Source organism: Thamnophis sirtalis, unplaced genomic scaffold (genome assembly GCF_051295495.1).
Source record: "Thamnophis sirtalis isolate CommonGarterSnake01/CBP01778 unplaced genomic scaffold, rThaSir2_p1.2 scaffold_4, whole genome shotgun sequence".
In the NCBI taxonomy this organism is placed as follows: domain Eukaryota; kingdom Metazoa; phylum Chordata; class Lepidosauria; order Squamata; family Natricidae; genus Thamnophis; species Thamnophis sirtalis.
In genome coordinates this window covers 127,412,088-127,434,617 of record NW_028261384.1, presented here as the reverse complement: position 1 = coordinate 127,434,617, position 22,530 = coordinate 127,412,088, and the positions used below count along the sequence as shown (strand labels likewise).

At 40.2% G+C, this 22,530-nt stretch overlaps 1 protein-coding gene across 1 annotated transcript; it reads right to left on the bottom strand.

Moving 5' to 3' along the window:
• Positions 1-3,461: 3,461 nt before the first annotated feature.
• LOC148046465 (vomeronasal type-2 receptor 26-like) lies at positions 3,462-16,060 on the bottom strand. The gene is made up of 6 exons (XM_087714758.1): positions 15,843-16,060; positions 14,661-14,946; positions 13,406-14,257; positions 5,205-5,432; positions 4,446-4,572; positions 3,462-4,360 (listed from the first exon to the last, which is right to left on the bottom strand). Exons 1-6 carry the CDS (start codon positions 16,058-16,060, stop codon positions 3,462-3,464), a joined length of 2,610 nt encoding a protein of 869 aa, XP_087570884.1.
• Between the last annotated feature and the right edge of the window lie 6,470 nt (positions 16,061-22,530).

Genomic DNA, 22,530 nt, shown 5'->3' with positions numbered 1-22,530 from the left:
ACTACTTCTTCTTTTTCTTCAAGAAGCAGTCTGAGAGTGTTTGGCTGCCCAAGGAAGCTAAAGCAGTGTTTGGCTGCTGCTGGATCAGGCAGGTTCAGGCAAACTGGCACTTCTGACAATCAGCTGACCACACCCAACCACCCCTGTCCTATCCTGTCCTATATTTACTTCTTTCTAGCTCAGTCGATTCACATGGCACAGCTGATTTCTGCACCTTCGCTATTCTGCTTACAGGGGCTGCCTTAGAGCTGAGCTTTAAATTGCTGTTTGAATGCTTCACACAAGTGCTTTAGGCATGCGTGCATGTGATCACCGAACTGAGTATAAAACTAGTTGCAGCCCCTGAGCAAAAGGGTCAATTTCCAAAGCCTCCCCCTATCCCGGGATTTGGGATTCTTCTGGCTTAGGAAACACTCTAAGCCTAAAACTGTAGAGGGTCTGTATCAGAGCTAATACCTCCATTGACTTCAAAGGTGGAAGATTCCAACAGAAGAGTCTTTGGGAAGGATTTCATATGCAGATTAAAAAATATCAAATCCATTCTGAACATATGGTGAATGTGAGGCAGTTCTTTGAGTGCCAGTGAAGGTAAACCTTGATGTAGTGTGTTCTGAAAAACCCATATATGTCAAGACAGACCAATCTAAGGTTTTGGAGTTACTGTACATCTGGTGAAAAAATGGGCTACAGGAGTGTTTGTTATGCATCCAAGTGTCAGGGTTCCAAATGACATCCAAAATTAAATCAGAGTCCAAGGCAAGGTATTGCTTAAAGTTCCAATTTATTAAGAGAGTCATGTTGGCACATCTGGGAAAACCTGAACCTGAGTCAACTTTGTGTCAGTCAGGATCAAGCTACTTATGGTAGAATTAGACTTCAGTACTGCATTCTAATTGCTGTGCCACCACAGTTCTATGATGCCTCACTTAACATTTGCACCACTTAATAATGAATGTTGGGGTCTCAACTGTGGTTGTAAGTTGAAGACCACTTGAAGTTTTAGATCATGTTTTAGACATGGCAGTAGATGGAGACAACAAAGTAGAAGAGAATGAACTGAGACAATAACAAAATACAAAGATGGCAAATACAGATAGAATGACTGTGGCAAAAAAAAGCAAAGGTGGTACCAATAGTAATAGGTATCTTGGGTTAAATACCAAACAATTGGAGCACCACATGAACCACATTGGCACTGACAAATTGCCAAAGGCAACTTTACTTGAAGCAGTTTACATCCAGTGATGATAACTGTAACACATGCAATATCTACATCTGCCTATGCCAGGTCCAATATTCAGATAAAAATGCCAAATCCAACCAGAACTTCTGGTGATTGTGTGACAAAACATAGTAATTCCAGATGTCCAAGGTGTTAATGTATAAGCATACAAACATCATCAGCATCATTATATATATATATATATATATATATATATATATATATGTATGTATGTATGTATGTATGTATGTATGTATGTATGTATGTATGTATGTATGTATGTATGTGTGTGTGTATATATATATATATATATATATATATATATATATATATATATATATATATATATATATATATATATATATATATACACACACACACACACACACACATACACATACACATACACATATACATACACACACACACACACATACGTGTATATATATATACAATTAAAATTAATCCCCTACCTGCAGTTAAAATTTAATCCCCTACTGGCAGTTAAAAGGAACAAACAGCCGAGATCTCACACTACTCCTGGAAACACCAAACCTGAAGTAGTCTGAAGCAGCCTGAAGATGACGAATGAGACTTCGTCGAAACGTCGCCAAGACATCTCCAATTCTACGTGGGAGAAAACCCGAACAACTAGAGACCTACATACTAACACCTGCGAAAACCTCAGAAAACATATATATATGCACTAATCTGGGTTTAGTTTGAGTAGTGTTGTTTGTCATTTCTTTTTCCTTTTCCCAGCATGTCTTTTGGAAGTAGTCTTGATGGTGGCCACCAGTCTTTCTATATGTTCTGGTATGATGGTCTCTTCTGGTTGCTGCTCAAGATTTTCCCTTTGATATTTGTTTAAGCTGGGGTGCACATCTGTAATCAGCTGTATCATTTTGCAACACTTTCTTGGGTTATGTTTCATCCACCAGTGCAATTTTTTGGAAAGTTGGCATCTGACATTGGTGATCATGGCAATAGATTACAACATAGGTTGAATCATCATCTCATTCAAGTGTTGCAAAACTCTGCCTACTCAAACAAACTTATGACCCTGGAACATGCTGTTCTACACAATCATCTCACTTGATTTAATTTCCTTGACGGTGTTGTGGCCTGATAGTGGAACTAGCAGCAGATTCGAACAGTGAGGAGGTTGGGGGGGAACGTGGGCCAGTCCTGGAGTCTGGGAATGCTCTGATGAGGGCTCTGTGTCAAAGGCAGAGAGTGAGCCAGAGCCGTATGCCACTTATCAGCTGCCTTCAGAGTCAGTCATCAGTGAGGCAGATGAAGAGCTGGAGTCTGTTCCCAGTATGCACATGCACAGAGTTGTAGACAAAGGGAGCAGCTAAAGAACAGGGGTCAACTTTGGGGGAAGGCCACAGGTGGACAATGAAGGACCTCTCCCAGAGGAAATAAAAGAGGAATGAAAGGGAGTGGAGTTTGCAGGAGACAATTAGTTTGCTTAATCATGACTCTCCAAGACTCCTTGTCAGGTTTTGCAGATATCAGCCTGTCAGCTTTCCATGTCAAACATGGTCTGTGACTGTAAATCCTCCCTTGAAAGACTTTTTGTTTGGATGTGAATGAGCATAATTTACAGTAAATTAATAAAAGGAGTTTTTGTCAGAGCAAGGAGTATGCTTCATGTTCTTGTGAAGCCTAGATCAAAATATAAGGAGACTATTATGTAAATTGGATACTAACGTGTATTCATAGATCTTCCTTGTTTAAATGAAAGGCTCGCTGTTGTTTAATCCCCATTTCTTATTACACATTCTAGTCTGCATATAAATTAAGATGACCAGTAAAGATAAATACTCAATTCACATTTAATCTATATATTAAGTCAATATTGTCTATCACATGCTGATATGTCAATATTTCCATTTGTCCTTATTTATACATTTATGGCCCCAATTTTAACTAACTTCCAGAAGGAAAAAGAATTTCAAACTGTACAAAACTCGGGGAACAGGGGATCAAAGAACACCAATCTAATTGCATGATGCTTTCTAACTTCAAGTGGATAAGTTCTCCAACATCCATCCATCCATCCATCCATCCATCCATCCATCCATCCATCCATCCATCCATCCATCCATCCATCCATCCATCTATCTATCTATCTATCTATCTATCTATCTATCTATCTATCTACGTGTGTGTGTGTGTGTGTGTGTGTGTGTGTGTGTGTGTGTCCATCTCTCTCTCAGCAAAGAGAGATTTGTTAAAACTTTCTCTTCATGAGCTGGTGTTTATCATTCAGTTCAGGTCTCATCACGATAATAAAACACTTGGGAAGAAATATACACACCAATAATCCAGCACTGGAGGAGATCATGGAGAAGATCTCCACAGCCAATGTATATTTTCCCCTAGTGCTTAGGTAGGTTGGAATAAAGCACAACCAAACACTGCAGAAGACCAACATGCTAAAGGTGATGAATTTGGCTTCGTTGAAACTGTCAGGTAAATTCCTAGCTAAAAAAGCAGCAGAGAAGCTAACCAGAGCAAGGAAACCCATAAAGCCCAAAACGCAGTAGAACATGACAGAGTCTTCATTGCACTCCAAGATGACTTCTTCAGACATTGACTGCGTATCAAAATCTGGATATGGTGGGGATCTTATCAGCCACACAGCACAAACACATATTTGAACAAAGGAGCAGGAAAGAATAATGTAGCTGACCATTCTTCCACCCACCCATTTCCTCAATTTGGAACCAGGTTTGGTGGCCATAAAAGCTAGAACTACAACAAAGGTTTTGGCCAATACACAAGAAACTGCCACAGAAAAGATGAGGCCAAAAGCTGGTTGTCGAAAGAGACAAACAAATGTATTGGGCCTCCCAACAAATAGAAAGACACAAAGGAAAGAGAGGAGAAGACAAACTAGGAGTGTATAAGTGAGATTCCGGTTGTTGGCTTTGACGATGGGAGTTTCTTTGTGTTTAATGAAGATTGTGATTACCATAGTTGTCAATAAAGAAAAGCAAAGAGAAAGAACAGTCAAACTGATCCCTAAAGGTTCTCCATAGGACAAAAAGGTGATCCGCTTTGGAATGCACATATTTTTGCCAGGATTTGGATATTGTCCTTCTGGGCATGGAAAACAATCATCTACATCTGAAATAAGAATGTAGGTGAATTAATAGAAATTATAGTGCTGTGCAATCATGTCTTAGTCCTATTATATTTAGACATTTCCTACCCTTCTCCTTTGATATTTTCCCCTCTGCACACCGATGGCAATCATAGCAACAAAACAACTTCCCTTCTTTCTTGGCCTTGCTGTATCCCGTCTCACAAGGATCATTACACAAAGATGAAGGTAATTCCTATCGATGAATGAAAAAGAATATTTTTAGATATAGAGAGGAAAGGAAGTGCATGGAGAGTTAGTGTTACTTTTGAATCAAGAGATGAAAAATAATGTGATGACATAATTGTAGATAAAATTGGTTCAAAATAATAATTAAATTTCTACAGTTATTGATATTTATGGTCTTTGATAACCCACATCATCACTGTCCAAAGAAATATTCTGTGCTGGCTAATTAAATTTGGTTTTCTTAACTTGAAATCCGCAATCTAGAATGCTGGCTTGCAGCTCTTACTTCGAAACCTGAAAAACATTGTCCATAATTAACAATGAGCCAGGAAAGGATACAATATTAATTTTCTTTTGTTCACCAATTGTTTTGTTTTGACCTCGCACTTCCCCTCCCCTGTGGTTGTAAGCCGCCCTGAGTCCCCTCAGGGAAAAGGGCGGCATATAAATCCCAATAAAACCTCAAAATAAAAACCTCAAATATTCAATAGCAATTGCTACAAAAGTAATAAAACAGTATTGATATTTTTTCCTACACAAGGACATTTGTATCTGGGTTAGTCAGAGATGATGCTCTGAGACTTTCATCAATAAATATATTTAAATGAATGCAGACCAATCTAGATTCAAATAGCTAACCTGATTAAAGCCTACTGGCCAAGTGATGGAATCTACAGAAATATTGAAGAACTTCTTTTCTGTAACTGTGGGATCTATCATTCCAACTTTGACCCTTGCAAAGGACTGGTTTGGGAATGTGATCCAGTTGATAATATCAAATCCACCAATGAACTCTCCATTTTTATCAAATGAGATCTTTTCACCAACACTGTTGTTGAATCTGACACTTCTCAGAAAAGAATGAACCTGAAATTCATTGATATTCAGATAGGAACAAAGAGAGAAGAGGACAGGGGGAGAGAGAAATAATGCATATATTCAAAATATACATATGAATGTTTGTTTAAACCATGGATGTGTTCTGGCAATCTCTACTGCCGATTCCCTCATGGATGTGCCACACATGTGCTTGGTGCAGCTGCGCACACATGCAGAGCAATAAAAATCATTCTGTGCATGCACAGAAGCAAAAACATTAAATATGAGCCAGCTGTGTGCTGCAGCTCCCAAAAAAAGTCAACACAGTTCTAAGCTTCATAAACAGAAGGATAGAATCAAAAACACGTGGCATATTAATACCACTTTATAATGCCTTGGTAAGGCCACACTTGAAATACTGCAATCAGTTTTGGTCACCACAAGGTAAAAAAGATGTGGAGACTCTAGAAAGAGTGCAGAGAAGAGCAACAAAGATGATTAGGGGACTGGAGGCTAAAACATATGAAGAACTGGGTATGTCTAGTTTAATGAAAAGAAGGACTAGGGGAGACATGATAACAGTGTTCCAATATCTCAGGGCCTGCCACCAAGAAGTGGGAGTCAAACTATTCTGCAAAGCAGCTAAGGGTAGAACAAAAAGCAATTGGTGGAAACTAATAAAGGAGAGAAGCAACTTAAAACTGAAAACAAATTTAATGACAGTTAGAACAATGTATCAGTGGAACAACTTGCCTCCAGAAGCTGTGAATGTTGCAACACTGGAGGTTTTTAAGACGTTGTTGGATAACACTTTGTCTGTAATGTTATAGGGTTTCCTGTCTAGGTAGATGGTTGAACTAGAAGACCTCCAAGGTCCCTTCCAACTCTGTTATTCTATTCTATTCTATTCTATGATGGCAGCTCCTATGGAGCTGCCGGGAGAACCGGTTTGGGGGCATGGTAAGCTGCCAAACCAGTGTTGGGTTCCTACCAGTTTGGACCAGTTCGGCTGAACCGTAGGAACCCACCACTGGTTTAAACATAGATAATATGAACACTTTTTTATTTAAGCTGTAGGCCAGTATCGAACAAATAACATAACAATCATTCTAACAAAGAGGTAGAGATAACTTTTTGGATTACTGAAATAAAACTAACGTAGAGTTGCAAAAAAAACACCAAAAATGAATAAAATTAAGGAGACGAGAGCTGACGTCACGATGACACTTTTGCTGCTGGATGGTCCATTCGGACCTAAGCCATCCTGAAGGGATGGTGACAGGGAAGAGTACGTCTTGCTATCTCAGGGACACCACAAAGTCCCTGATTGGTTCAAGAGAATCTCTTCTTGCCGGCAACATAAGCACAGCCCCAAGTTACTGAAGTTGGGACAGCTCTGCAATGAGAGGAAAGCAGAAAGAGAAAGTGTGTCCATCTGGTGAGGAAATTTTATTTTTATAAAAGAGTGCCCAAAAAAGATTGAAGTAAAATTAAATTGGTAAAGAAAAGGAAAAAAGTTCAATTTCAATAAATTTCAATAGCAGTAGACTTATATACCGCTTCATAGGCCTTTCAGGCCTCTCTAAGCGGTTTACAGAGAGTCAGCATATTGCCCCCAACAATCTGGGTCCTCATTTTACCCACCTCGGAAGGATGGAAGGCTGAGTCAACCCTGAGCCGGTGAGATTTGAACCGCTGACCTGCTGATCTAGCAGTAGCCTGCAGTGCTGCATTTAACCACTGCGCCACCTTGGCTCTAGTTGCAGAATTAAGCATTCTTGGACAGTGTGTTATCTTTTTTTCTATTGATGGAAGTTTTGTGAATTTTTGTTTTTTACTCTTTACTTTTTTAAAGTGAAAGTTTTGTATTTTCTTCTTCTATTTCCTTTTTTATCTATGGATTAATTTTTTTGTCTTTACTTCTACAATATTGGGATGGCAATTTGATATGAATTAGAGATGATGACAGTGAAAGGGATGCATGGAAACTCTGTGTAACCAATTGACACACTTTCTACAACTTTGTAATGGAGGATGATTTTATTTGTTTTTATTTAAAAAATAAAAAAAATTGGAAAGAAAATAGATAATGGAATGCCATTAGGTGGTTTTGTTTTAAGTTTTGGAATATTTGTTATAAAGGGACATTAAAACAACTATAGTCATGAGGAAGGAGGAGCTCCAAGACATCCATTGTTTCTTGCCCTGCCCTCTGATGCTTTGGAAAATGAATTGATCCCTTCCTCTTTGTAGCAACCTCTCAAATACTGGAATACAGCTATCATGTGTCACCTAGTCCTTCTTTTGTCTAGACTAGCCAAACCCTGCAACCGTTCTTCATACGTTTTTGTCTCAAGGCCTTTGTTGGTCTTCTTTGCAGTTTTACCTTCATCAAAAACCTCTTGATGAAAGTAAAATATGAGAGTGCAAAGGTTGGCTTGAAATTCAACATTAGAAAACTAAGATCATTGCATCCAGTCCAAGTGGTGGGGACATGTGACAGTGGGCATGGCCATGAGTGACATTATGTTGGCCAAGCGCACTCAGTCATAGGATCCCCTCACCAAGCCACACCCACAGAATTGGTAGGGAAAAATTGAATGTCACCTCTGATTCAGTGCTATCACTTTCTGGTAAATAGAAGGAGAAGAAAGAAATGACAGAGTTATTTTGTCAGGCTCAAAAATCACTTCAGATAGTGGCTGCAGCCATGAAATTAAGAGGCACTTGCTCCTTGGGAGTAAAGCTCTGGCAAACCTACACAGCATATTAAAAAGCAGAGACATCACCTTGTTGAAAAAAGTCCGTATAATGAAAGCTATTGTTTTCCCAATAGTAATGTATGGCTGTGAGAGTTAGACCAGAAATCTGAAATGTTGATGCTTTTGAGTTGTGGTGCTGGAAAAACTATTTAAAGCCCCTTGGACTGCAAGGAGAGTAAAACAGTCAATCCTAAAGGAAATCAATCCTGAATGTCCTTTAGAGGACAGATACTGAACTAAAGTTGAAATCGTTTGGCCACCTAACGAGAAGAGAGGATTCATTGGAAAAAACCCTGATATGGGAAAGATTGAAGGCAAAAGGAGAAGAGGACCACAGGGAATGAGAGAGTTAGATAGTGTCATCAACATAATTAATATTAATTTGGGCAAAGTATGGAAGACAGTGGAGGACAGGGGGTGTGGGATGCAAGGGTCGATGAAGTCACAAAGACTCAGATACAACTTAATGATTAAACCACAACAATAGAATATATAGGGCTATAAAATTGAATACTCTTCTTACTTAGAAAGGCTCTTATACTTGTTGTAGCCATACTAAAATTTGATTTCAATTATTACTGTTAAAATCCACCAGACTAGGGACAATGTACTCACAAAATAAAACAAAATATAACTAAAAGATGTATATTTATATATAATAGACAGACAGACAGACAGACAGACGGACGGATGGACGGAATTGGAAATGGAGATGGAGATAGAGCTGGTAGATAGATAGATAGATAGATAGATAGATAGATAGATAGATAGATAGATAGATAGATAGATAGATAGATAGATAGATAGATAGATAGATGGATGGATGATACATATATATTGTGTTTCCCATCTTATTTTCTTTTGACCCCCAACATAAGCATTTGGCCTTATTTTCAGGAAGGTCTTATTATTTTTGAAGTACAGGAAGTAACAAGCATGGTCACCTCATGGCTGCTGCTGTGTTGCAATATTTGCAGAAGAAGGATTACTGCTCAAAACTCAAATTGGGCTTATTATCCAGGGAGGACTTATTTTGGGGAAAACAGGGTACATAAACAAACACATGCACATGTGCACACACACACACACACACACACACACACACACACACACATCTTTCCGCTTACAATATGTCTTATGTAGATATTATATATATGAATATATTATCTTATATTCAAATCAGAGAGAAAAATAATCATAAGACATGCTAAGTTATGGTAACCTAGATGGGGTTCAGAATCACTTCAATTTGTAAGTTTAATTTTGTAAATTTAATTTTATTTATAGGCCGCCCAATCCCGAAGGACTCCGGGATTGGAGGAGTGATATCCATTCAATAATGGCTCATATACAGAACTGGGCTACAATGTCGGATATCCCCATTCCTGATCAGCTAGCAAAAGACAAAGGGAGTCAGGCTCCTTCTCCTCCAGCGAATGTGTTATGAATGTGGAAATATTTACATTTCTAAAGATCGCATGAATGATCTTGAATGACAAGAGGGAGAGCCGCTATCAAGGCAATAGTCAAATAAGAAGAGCTTGAACCTTGACCAAGAAACATGAATTGAGAAAACATTTCAGAGAAGCCATACTATATCAAAGAAAGAGAATATAATGGAGGATTCAGCACAGGACTCAGCACATTACAAGATTCAGTTACTGTAGCTCTTGCAATAAAATTAGTCCTGACCTACATGGTGTTGATTTCTCAGTCTGGTCTATCTTTTTGGCTGAAAATGTCTTGGAGGTCTCTACATATGAGACAACACAGGAATATTTAAGTACAAGTAATCCTCATTCAATGGTCACTTGTTCATCAAACATTTGAATTCCAATGGTGCAGAATGTATGGTACTTATGACTTTCCTGAAATTCCAGTTGTCGCAATACCCCTGTGATAGCATGATCACAATACTGGGACTTGGCCATTGGTTTTCTGACTTTTGCAACATCCCAAAGTTGCAAAACATGATTGTGATTTGAAACCTTTCTTGCTGGCTTTCCTCAAGCAAAGTCAAGGCAGAAACTGGAAGTAAATTGAAAAGTTGTAATCCATGAGGTGCTTAAAAACCTGGACAGTCCTTGCTTAACAATGGAAACTGGGAATTGCTGGAATTGCATTTGCTAAAATTCATGGTCAAAGGACACTTACCAAAGGAAATTGGCAACACTTCAGGCCCTAATTACCAGTTTTTAGGTTTTTTTTTAGTTTATTAGGATTTATAGGCCGCCCTTTTCCCTGAGGGGACTCAGGGCGGCTTACAATCATAGGGAAGGGGGTGAAATGCAAAAACAAACAATATGTGAATAAAATAATAAATTGATAAAAACACAACTTGCATTCAACACTCAACACTCGGGCGGGGTGAAATTGGAAACCTATCCCCAGGCCTGTTGGGATAGCCAGGTCTTAAGGGCTGTGCGGAAGGCCTGGACGGTGGTGAGGGTGCGTATCTCGACGGGGAGGTCGTTCCACAGGGTCGGAGCTGCAACAGAAAAGGCTCTCCTCCGTGTAGTCGCCAGTCGGCATTGACTGGCGGATGGAATCCGGAGGAGGCCCAGTCTGTGCGATCTAATCGGTCGAAGGGAGGTAATCGGCAGCAGGCGGTTTCTCAAGTTACTTACCAAAGTTAAGTAAGGACGATCTGTAAAATGTACAGTATAAAAATGAAAGACAGACTTACTTTTAGAATATAAAATCTAAAATTAATCTGGAAAATTATTTTTAGAAATTATATTCTATCCATGAAACAAAGTTGCAGTAGAAGAGGTTCAGCAGTGATAATTGGAGATCGAGGACAGTGCCCTTTCTTTCACTTGATACGTTCAAAGAGAGGTATAATTAACATCTGCTGAGATGCTAGAATTTGAAATCCTGCACTAAGCAGGGGTTAGTTCTGATGGCTTAAATGTCCATTTTTATTATTTATTTATTTATTTATTTATTTATTTATTTATTTATTTATTTATTTATTTATTTATTTATTTATTTATTTATTTATTTATTTATTTATTTATTTATTTATTTATTTATTTATTTATTTATTTATTTATTTATTTATTTATTTATTTATTTATTTATTTATTTATTTATTTATTTATTTATAGCTTTTATATGCCGCCCAATCCCAAAGGACTCCGGGCAGCTTACAAAGAAAATATAAAAAAAACATAACAACAATACAATTTAAAACAACAGTCATCCCTCATAAATTCATTCTAGTCAGGGCCGGACCTCAACAGTGAGGTCAACATCTCCAGGTCTGCCGGAACAGCCAAGTTTTTACGGCTTTCCTGAAGGCCATGAGAGTGGGTATGGTCCGGATCTCTGGGGGTAGCTGATTCCAAAGAGTCGGAGCAGCCACAGAGAAGGCTGTCCTCCGGGGGCCCACCAGCCGACATTGTTTGGCCGATGGCACCCAAAGGAGGCCCAATCTATGGGATTTTACTGGTTGCTGGGAGGTATGTGTCAGCAGGCGATCTCAAAGGTATCCTGATCCTAAGCCATGTAGGGCTTTAAAGGTGATAACCAACACCTTGAATTGAGTCCGGAAACCAATAGGTAGCCAGTGCAGCTCACAGAGGATAGGTGTAACGTGGGTGTACCTCATCACACCCACTATCACCCGCACGGTCGCATTCTGAACTAACTGCAATCTCCGAACGCTTTTCAAGGGTAGCCCCATGTAGAGCGCGTTACAATAATCCAGCCTCGAGGTGACAAGGGCATGAGTGACTGTTAGAAGTGCATCCTGATCCAAATAGGGCCGCAATTGGTGCACCAGACGAACTTGGGTAAAAGCCCCCCTGGTCACAGCCAACAGATGATGTTCCAATTTCAGCTGCGAATCCAGGAGGACTCCCAAATTGTGAGCCCTCTCTGAGGGGCGTAAATTTTCTTCCCCCAGGGTTAAGGATGGACTGTCCAAACAGTCTTTCGGGGGCAACATCCAAAGCCACTCAGTCCTATCAGGATTGAGCATAAGTTTGTTCGCCGCCATCCAGACCCTAACAGCCTCCAGACATCAGCACATCACTTCACTGAGCTGGCAAGGGGCAGAAAGATATAATTGATTATCATCAGCATATTGGTGATACTTTACCCCATACTGTCGCATGATCTCACCCAGCGGCTTCATGTAGATGTTAAATAGGAGGGGGGACAGGACCGAACCCTGCAGCACACCACACTCGAAGGGCCTAGGGGTCGACCTCTGCCCCCCAACCAACACCGACTGTGACCTGTCAGAGAGGTAAGAAGAGAACCACCATAATACGGTGCCTCTCACTCCCACCTCCCCCAGGCGTCGCAGAAGGATACCATGGTTGATGATTCTGAGAGAAATAGGATTATTCTTGTAAAAGAAAAGAACCCGAGTGACTCCATATTTACACTTTTTATAACTTTAGCAGCTCATCTGTAAAACATTAAGATAAGTAATTACGTAAAGGGTTTGTTTGGGGAAAAACAAGGCTATAAGGTTGATTAGAACATAAAACTCAGGTCAGCTTGACATTACTTTGGACAGTGTCAGGAAGAAAACTGCCATGATGAGGTAAGGGAATTCTAAAGGGGATTTCTGGTTTGGGAATTTGTTGCAGTATAGGCAAAAAGCTTACAGTTTTTAGGCGTTTTTTGGAGTATAAGACGCACCTTTTTCCCTCAAAAAAAGATGATGAAAATCTGGGTGCATCTTATACACTGAATACAGGATTTTGGGTCACCCAAAACAATTTTTTGCTCAGTTCCCCAACCCCCCTAAGTCACATTCTATAAGCCTCCTAAAGGCTATGGATACCCCCCCCACCTTTTTTTTTCCAGAAACCGGGCCCAGTTTCATGAAAAACAGGAGGTTTTGGGGAGGTCACCAGAATGAAAAAACTTTTTTTTAATTTGCCTGTTCAAAATGTATTTAAGCCATGTATTCGGATCTATTCAACATTCTCTTTCTTTCATTCATGATTGAGAATCCTTTTGCAAAAGATTCTATTTATTAATAGACTAACATGGCAGAGTTATGGAATGTAGTAAGGAGGTGAATTCTCCAAAGTGAGGGGATGTATTTGGTTCTAAGTGTCTGATTTTTATTGTATCAGGAAGCCTAGGTCAGAACACATAAAAAGTTTCATTTGGTTAATCTATTACTCTATCTCAGATTTAAACCTAGTGTCAATCCTACAAAAAATTATTGTTCACTAAATTTTATGGATACATCTTGTAATTACAGATATGGTGGTTTCTCCACCACAAACTTACCTTCCACCACAATTGATCATGAAACTGTTTCTTCCCTTCTTTCACAATTGCTGTTTCTCTGGATTTGTAGATATGCAGAGATTGCAAAGCATGTGCCACAGCATAGACTGCATTGTAAATATTGTAACTCTGGCTGCTCATTAGTGTTTCGAACACAGATGTGGGGAGAGTCTCAAGCCTCTCCTGTCCAGTACACTTTTTCTCAGAGGTCTCAGTTTCCAAGGTTGAGAAGAAGCAATCGAATGCCTGTTCCCAAAAATCTTTTCGAAAATGATCATACTGGTTGTTGTTTGGATTCAAGTTCTGAAGAAATTCATGGAATTCTGGGATCTCCCTTGTGTGAACTGCAAAGGATAAAGCACCATGTAGAAAATGGATATCCCAATATTTATGAAAGGCAATTGATGTATAATCTGTCTGAGCAGTTATAAACCAGATCTTTTTCTTTTTTGGCAAATCCTCCACTTCTGAAAACTGGAGGAAAGTTCTCAGAATTGCTAAGGACCGAGCTTCACCATATAAGATTATCACATTGGCTGTGCTGTTCATGAGAACATGGAATATATGTAATCCTTCATCTACCATATCAGTAAAATCATTGTAAAAAGCTACATTTGGTAACTCTGCTATGAATTCAATGCAGATGCCATGCTCCGAAAATGTGGGAATCACTTCCCGAAGGAATTTCTCTCCTTTTTCATCCTTTACTACAAGAATTCCAATCCAGATCCATCTAAAATACAGCAATAACTGAAGGAGGCCCTTGCGTTGGTAGGATTCATTCGGAAACATTTGTTGGAAGAAAACTGCTTGCGTCTCCTTATTCAAGGCTGGAGCAGAGCCATATATCAACTACAGAAAGATAAACATAGCAATTGCAATCCTTGCATATATGTGAGCCATTGAAAATGTACACATTGATTTGAGTGTTTTGTTATTTTTATATACTGAAATATGATGTAACTATTTGCGTTAATTGGAAAATATCAACCAAGATGTCAATCTTGAAGTATCAGTAAATACATTTTTTGTGAAATTTATTGTGAATATTTCAAATTTGAGTCTTAGTTCAGTATCTGGAATTTGCTAGGTCAAATAGCTTCACCATCTATTCAGACTGACACTTACTCATGATACCATGCATGCAAAAATAATATCTACGTATCCTAAAGGTCACTCCTTTTTACATAGAGAAGAATGCAGATGTTTAGGAATTTATGGCAGAATGATAGTGTATATCTACATCAAATCTTACCTGAGGAACTTTGTAGATACACAGCACACTTGCCATGTGAAGGGAGATGTCAGGTGCACCAATGACTGCAGCCAAAGTATTGGTGATCCCACACTTGTAGTTAGGGATGAATTTTCCCTGAGTGAAAGGTAGAACCATTGAAGCAAAGTAAGTCCAGCTTGGACTAAAATTGCTATTAAAAATGTGGAAGCCCACCGTGATGTTGGTTAGAATATGGGGATTTTCATTAATCTGTTTTATAGTAAATGCTAAGGCCAGGATATGCTGGTAATTCTGAAAAAGTACCCTGTAAAACAATTTAAAAAATACATTAAGAATGTTTCGCATTATGTGCCTTGCAAACCTCCAGTACAGCATACTTTGTGGAATGTGTTTAATAATTCTTATTTCTATATTGTAGTTTGTGAGAATTGCCCACTACCAAACCACAGCTGCTTATATGCAGAAGGAAATGGCTGCATTTTGGAAATATCAATGAGAAAACCTATCATGGGAAATATGTTCTTCCCCTTTCTTAAATGGGTACTTGAGAGACCGCCTACTGCCAATTACCTCCACCAGACCGATTTGATCGCATCGATTAGGCCTCCTCCGAATCCCATCTTCTAGCCAGTGCAAACTGGCAACTACCCGGAGGAGGGCCTTCTCGGTGGCTGCTCCGTCCCTTTGGAACGAACTCCCCGTGGAGATTCGGACCCTCACCACCCTCCAATCCTTCCGTGCTGCTGTAAAGATCTGGCTGTCCCGGCTGGCCTGGGGTTAAGATTATAGCCCCACTCGAATGGTGTGATTGTTGCGTTTTTCTCTTTTAATATGCTGTATTGTTTGTTGTTTCCCCCTCCCTTTTGAATTGTGAGCCGCCCTGAGTCCCCTTAGGGAAAAGGGCGGCATACAAATAAAGGCAAAAGTAAAGTAAAGTAAAAGTGACAACTTCATAAATATAACCATACATACATGTAAATTAATAGATATTTAGATGTGATTTGTTATAAATGCAAATTTGATCTCTATTTCAACTTTGCCTGGAAACTGAAGTGAAATATAACTTTACATAAAATAAATCTAGACATCCTATTTTAGATGTTCCTTTTTGGAGTTTTTGCCATTAGAGGAAATATTTCAAGCATCATGTGATTTACCAGCAAAGTTAAGAACTTAACAATAAATTAATGATATACTTACATAATTCTATTATGAACACTCTGAGAAGGATCTTGAAGGAAATCAATGGGATCAGAAGATGTAAATAAGGCAGAAATAATGCCAGCAATATTAATGTCTCCAAGCTGATGGTAGGTGTGCTGAATAGGAAGAGGCTCCTGAAAGTCACACTGAAGGCTAGGATTCTTGCTCTCCACTTCAGGCAATACTATTAACAGCAACTCCACCAATACCAACATCTTCCATGAACACCTTTCTTTCTGCCTCTGTCTGAAACAAGATCTTTGAAGTAGATCAGACTGATATGCCTTCTGGAGATGTTTTTCAGACAAAACTAGAGAGAGCAAAATACTATCAAATCAACTAACAGAGCTTTTGGGCTTCCAGCTATGGGTTGGAATAGGATGGGGACAATAAATACTATTATTCAGTGTCAGTTGCTCCTATTTTAATGAAGTCCCATAGGATTTGGAAGAGAAAACTCACTAATTTGATAATGATAGTAAGACAGTCACATATGTGAACAACTTCAAAACATATGAGGACGTGCAGAGGACTTTGAGAAACTTTCTCAAAGTTCCATTTTCTTAGAGATGTCATATTGGCAGATCAGGGAAAACCCAAATATGATAGTTTCCAGGTTTTCCCCACCCAAACCAAAGTCCAAGTCCATGCCTGGCACCCATATGTCCATAACATGGTCCAATTAAGCACCGTGGGAACTGGAGATGACTCCCAGTCATTGCACTCCACGTGCAGGACAAGATGTCCTTGACTCTGGAAGAAGGCGGGGCTTAGCAGTGAGAAGATGGAGTTTCAGGCTATTCCTGAAATTCCCCTATTCCGAAGGAATTTGGACGGGTCATTGACCCTAGCTGTCCCGTAGAAGACAGTGAAAGGTGAGGGGAGATCCAGTGACCTCAGAGACGATCGCAAAGTCTCTGGGGGGTGGAAGTAACCCCTCCTGCCAACTCCTTTTTGGATTAGCTATATGCTAACCGAAACTGCAGGTTGCCCCTAAGAATGGTATGAATGGATTCAACTGGTAAGCTGATTTTATCACTCAAAGAGAGACGGTCCGCACTAAAATTTAAGCTAATTGGAACCAAAGAACAAAAGAATCTAGCGGCGAATTGGTCTTTTTTTGTAATGGATTTATGGCTGGTGGTTACTCTATTTCTTAAATGCTTTAAGGAATTCTTCAACATCTCCCCCTGACTCTTTCTAAGTGGGCTGTAAAACTAACAATCTGACACTTTTATTGCTTGGCTGTGTTGGTCTAAGATCAGATAAGATCGCACAGTTCCCAGCGTGTTTTTACTTGCAAGTATCTTAGAGTCTTTAACTACGACACAACATGGCGTCAAATTATATTTCCAAGGGCTCGCTTCATACACTCTTTTCTGCATTTCGAAAACTGTTTGATTCTTATCAAAGATTTGAAAAAAAAATTGGATTATTTGACATTAAAACTTGAAGGAAAAGGTGAGAACGCTGAATGTTTGGATGTTCCTGAAATACAAATGGAAAATGTGAGAAATGACATCTGTTCTTTCTCGGAGGAAGGAAGAAATGCTATGCTGGAAAGGGGGAGAGCTAAAGAAACTACACTTTATGAAACATCATTGGCAGATTCCATAATTCCACCTTCGAGAATTAAAGTCAATTTGAAAAGTTTAACTAGCTTGGGACAACATTACTATTTCATCAGAGACAATCTGAGCAAAAAGGTGCGAAGATATCCCTGTTTGGACTTGCTTATAAAAGCATTTGGAAAATCTATTCATCAAATGGCAATAGGACTGAGAAGGTTTTGCTATTGGAGAGACATAGGCTGACAGATGGAAGAATACAACTTAAAATTAGCTAAATCTAATTACTCTTATTTGTAATAGATATAGCTGAATAATAACTGATATTGATAGTAATGTATATAATATGGAGTTGATATGATACATAATAATTGGATATGAGAAAGGAAGGTTAGAAATACTTTTGGACTATATATAAAGGTTATTAACTACAATAATTACCACTATTAAAAAATAAAATAAAATATATACAGTTAAATATTAATTAATATGGGGAAAATGTTATGATATATGATATAACTACATAAAGAAGGGAGAATGATAATAAACTACATTGCATGGAAGATGGACTTTTTGGTATTAAATATTATGGATGCTCAGCTAAAATAGGATATGAGGATTTGATGTTAATAGAGGATTTTGCAAACAAGTAAATGAAATGTCAGCATGTGGTTATGGACTAAATCTTTGGTATAGTTAAGGTTGAAGGATGTTTGAATAACTGTAGTTAACTAAAAGTGGAAGTATAATGATGGCAATATGGTAAACATTTGAGTCAAGATTTTTGAATTAATATGAATTAATGGAAGAGATGCACCAAAACATGTTGTAACCAGCTGATACACATTTTTTATATAATATATACCTGTGTTTTTGTTTTTGTTTTTTTTGCTTTTTTTTTTCTTTCTTCCCTGCCTTGTCCTTTGTTCTTTTTGTCTTTTTTGTCTTTTTTGTCGGATTCTTTTTTTTTTCCCCACTGGTCTGGGCATGTATTGTTTAAGAGTATTATTATTATTAATATTTTAAAATAATAATTACAGTCAAATGAAAATGGATATATGACAATGGTGATATGTATGAATATCTGAGTTAAAACACTTGAGTTAACATGAGTTATGTTTGTTGACTGTGGAGGAGATGTACAAAAGTTTATTTGTGATCGACTGATACACTTTCTATAGCATGTAAAGAAGGATGTTGTACTTGTTTTAAATTAAAAAATTTTAAAAATTAATAATAATAAAAAAGATGTCCTTGACTCACAGAGAAAGAAATGTTATTTTGACTATATCTATCCCACTCCATTCAATCCAAACTCCCATTTTCCCACAGCAATAAATTTCCCAGGTCTGAAGGCCTAATGCAAAAGATGGCTTCCAGACCTGACAACTGGCTTGTAAGACCATCTGGGCCTGGGGCTCTGCCTGGCTTCATTTTTTTAAAGGCTTCTGATATCTCAACAACAGTTATCGAGTCATTGATGCCATTCCCAGCCTCGCTGAGACTCCCACTTAAGCAGTGGACAAAGAGGACGTGGGCGGGGAGTTTGCTCCGCACCTTCCTCCAATCGACATTAACTTCCTATTGCTCCAGACTTTTGGACTTTGCCCTCTCTGCGGGACTCCCCAGAGGAGAAGACCAGGAATACTAGGACTCCTTCTTCCATATTAGCATAAGCTTTCTACGAACTTCTTGCACCACTGGGCAATTTTTAACTTGTATGGGGAGTGCATGTGATATGGGTGTTATTGTATGATTGCATGAATGAGCCCACTTTTTATTAATCCATTATTGTTGTATTTTTGTGTTTTTAATTGCTACGTGGGGATTGCTTGGGTGAATGGATGTGTTGTGTGTCTGAGTAGGCTGGGACCACAACTGGGTAGCTTCTGCACTGAGTGCACTGCAGAAGTATCAGAGGGGCCTAGGCCCAATCTCAGCCTAGGATGTTTGATTCGAAGGGCCTGTCGAAGAATGCGGTAGCCAGAGGGAGGGATGGGGTGACCACGGACCCAGGAGTGGGCCGGAACATTACGGTCATAACAGGGAGGGGCAGATATGGCGGGAACTTTAGGGCGAGCCATTACCGGGGAAGGAGGGTTCGCTACATTTTAGAGATCCCTCCTTCCGGCCCTATTAGTTCCACTCCAAGGCCAGATGGCGTGAGTAGTCAGGGCCCTGGTCTCAGGCTGCTGTAGCTAAATGCCAGGTCTGTGGTTCACAAGGCTCCCCTCGTCCGGGACCTAATTTTAGATGAGGGGGAAGACCTGGCATGTATTACTGAAACCTGGCTGGGCCCGGAGGGAGAAGTCCCCCTGAGATGTGCCCAGAGGGTTTTCATCAGCCGCGACCCCAGTAAGGGGTGGGGGAGTGGCTATTGTTATCCGAAGGTCTCTAGTTCCTGGTAGGATCCCTGCTCTGGAGCTTGTTGGGTGTCAGTCCTTACTGGTAAAGTTGGACCTTGGGGGTCAAGTGGGCTTGTTGTTAACATACCTGCCTCCCAACAGTGTTACAACAGCCCTCCCCTCGCTCCTCGAGTCAGTAGCCGAGCTGGCAGTTGAGTTCCCCAGGCTTATGGTGCTAGGGGATTTCATTTTGCCTTCGCTCGGCGAGCACTCTGATGGGGCGCAGGGGTTCATGGCTACCATGACAGCCTTGGACTTGACCCAAGTAATTCAGGGTCCGACTCACTCAGCGGGTCACACACTCAACCTCGTATTTCTCTTGGAGCAGTGGAGTCGTGATCTTGGTTTGAGGGGTATTGAGATCCTGCCCCTGTCATAGTCAGACCACTTCCTACTGAGGCTCGACTTTCGGAGGCCAATCCCCCACTGTCGGGAGGAGGAACCGATTAGGTGGTTCCACCCCAGGCGCCTAATGGACCCTCTGGGTTTTCAGACGGCTCTTGGTGTTATACCTGATACTCTCGTCCACAGTCCGGTGGAGACCTTGATCACTGCTTGGAACTCAGCGGCGGTGGAGGCTCTTAACCAGATTGCGCCTTTATGGCCTCTCCGAGGTAGTGGATCCAGGAGGGCCCCTTGGTTTACCGAGGAACTCCGGGAGATGAAATGCCAAAAGAGATGCCTAGAGCGCCGCTGGAGGGCCAGTAAGTCTGAGTCAGACCGAGCCCTAATGAGAGCTTGCATCAGAGCCTACCTCCTGGCAATACAGGCATCAAAAAGAACATATTTTGCCACTCTGATTGCATCTGCTGAATCGCGCCCAGCTGCCTTGTTTAGAATAACCCACTCCCTCCTGAAAGGGAGGGATGCGGTTGACGCTTTACAAGGCAGAGCTGAGGAATTTGCCCAGTTCTTAGCGGATAAAGTTGCTTGGATTTGGACAGACCTGGACTCCAATTGCTCAGAGCCAGTCGAGGTACCGGGGGAGGGTCTTGAGTGGAATTTATGGATTGATTTTCAACTGGTCACGCCTGAGGAAGTGGACAAGGCCATCGGAGGGGTGAGTGCCTCCACTTGTGTGCTGGACCCGTGCCTCTCCTGGCTGGTTGTGAACAGCAGGGAGGTGATACATAGCTGGATCCAGACGATAGTTGCCACCTCTCTTTGGGAGGGATCCTTCCCGCCCCTCCTAAAGGCGGCGATGGTGAGACCCCTCCTGAGGAAGTCGTCTTTGGATCCAGCCATTTTGAATAACTACCGTCCAGTCTCCAACCTCCCTTTCGTTGGGAAGGTTGTTGAGAAAGTGGTGGCCTCTCAGCTCTGGCGGTCCTTGGATGAAACTGATTATCTGGATTCCTTTCAGTCTGGATTCAGGCCTGGCTACAGCATGGAAACTGCTTTTGTCGCACTGATCGATGATCTCTGGAGATCCAGGGATGGGGGTCATGCCTCCATCCTATTTCAGCCCTTGAAGAACATTCGGAGACTTCAGCTTGTCCAGAATGCAGCCGCGTGAGTGATTGTGGGTGCACCTCGGTACACCTACGTTACACCTATCCTCTGTGAGCTGCACTGGCTGCCTATTGGACTCCAGATGCGTTTCAAGGTGCTAGTTGTTACTTTTAAAGCCCTACATGGTATCAGACCTGGGTACTTGAGAGACCGCCTCCTTCCAATTACCTCCCTATGACCAATTAGATCCCATAGATTAGGCCTCCTCCGGATACCATCAACTAGCCAGTGTCGCCTGTCGACCACCCAGCCTTCTTTGTGGCTGCTCCAGCCCTCTGGAACGATCTCCCCGTGGAGATTCGGACCCTCACCACCCTTCAGGCTTTCCGCATAGCCGTCAAGACCTGGCTGTTCCAGCAGGCCTGGGGCTGTTGAGTTCCCGGCCCCACTTGAATTGCTGCGTTTATTTTAGTTTTAATCTGTCTCTGTATTCTGTTTGTCTTGTTCGTTTTTGTATTGCGCCTTCCCCATGTGTTTGTTCGCCGCCCTGAGTCCCCCTTGGAATAGGGCGGCATACAACTTTAATAAATACTAATACTAATCAGTTTAGGCAGCTGTTGCCTTCAAAGATATTCATCTATTTTTGACATATCTATCTCCTGTGTTTTGTATAAATTTGAATAGAAATTATGAAAGGACTTTTTAATAAATTCATTGCATCTTATTACATTACAGCCTTCAAATTTTTTTCCAAACATTGTCTTTTGCTTTTCCTTTCTTAATTTATATGCCAACCATCTCCCTAGTTTATTTGCAAACTTGAAGTTTCTTTGTTATGCCTAGTTCAATTTTGTTTCTATTTCCTGTACTGTTAACATAGACAATAGTTTTTGTAAGAATTTGATATAGTGTAAAACTATAAGATCCATGGGTGTCTTTTGCAGTTGAATTTATTTTGGTCTCATTGGATCCAATATCCTTTGTGTCATTTCCTGAGATTTTTTGTTTCCTAAATGATTGTGCTGCATAAAATGGCCCTTCATAACCTCTTTATTGGCATCCCATACTGTCATTAAGCTTCTCCTTTTACCTAAATTATTCTCAAAGGCCTCTTGCAGTTTCCTTTTGGTCTTTTATAATCCTTTTGTAGAATAGCTTCATTTAATCTCCATCTAAAAATCGAGCTCTTTCCTCTTAAAACCAGAAGCACAGGATAATGATCAGAAAAAGATTTAGGCAGAATGTCCACTTTCAGAATTT

Bases quoted from the DNA above. Each gene is read 5' to 3' on its own strand.
- LOC148046465 (XM_087714758.1), bottom strand. From the start codon at position 16,060: ATGTTGGTATTGGTGGAGTTGCTGTTAATAGTATTGCCTGAAGTGGAG. The intron at 5,433-13,405 runs GTAAGTTTGTGG...AATGAATTTCAG, and splicing joins ATGATCAATTGTGGTGGAAG to GTTCATTCTTTTCTGAGAAG. The intron at 4,361-4,445 runs GTAGGAAATGTC...TTCTTATTTCAG, and splicing joins GAAAATATCAAAGGAGAAGG to ATGTAGATGATTGTTTTCCA.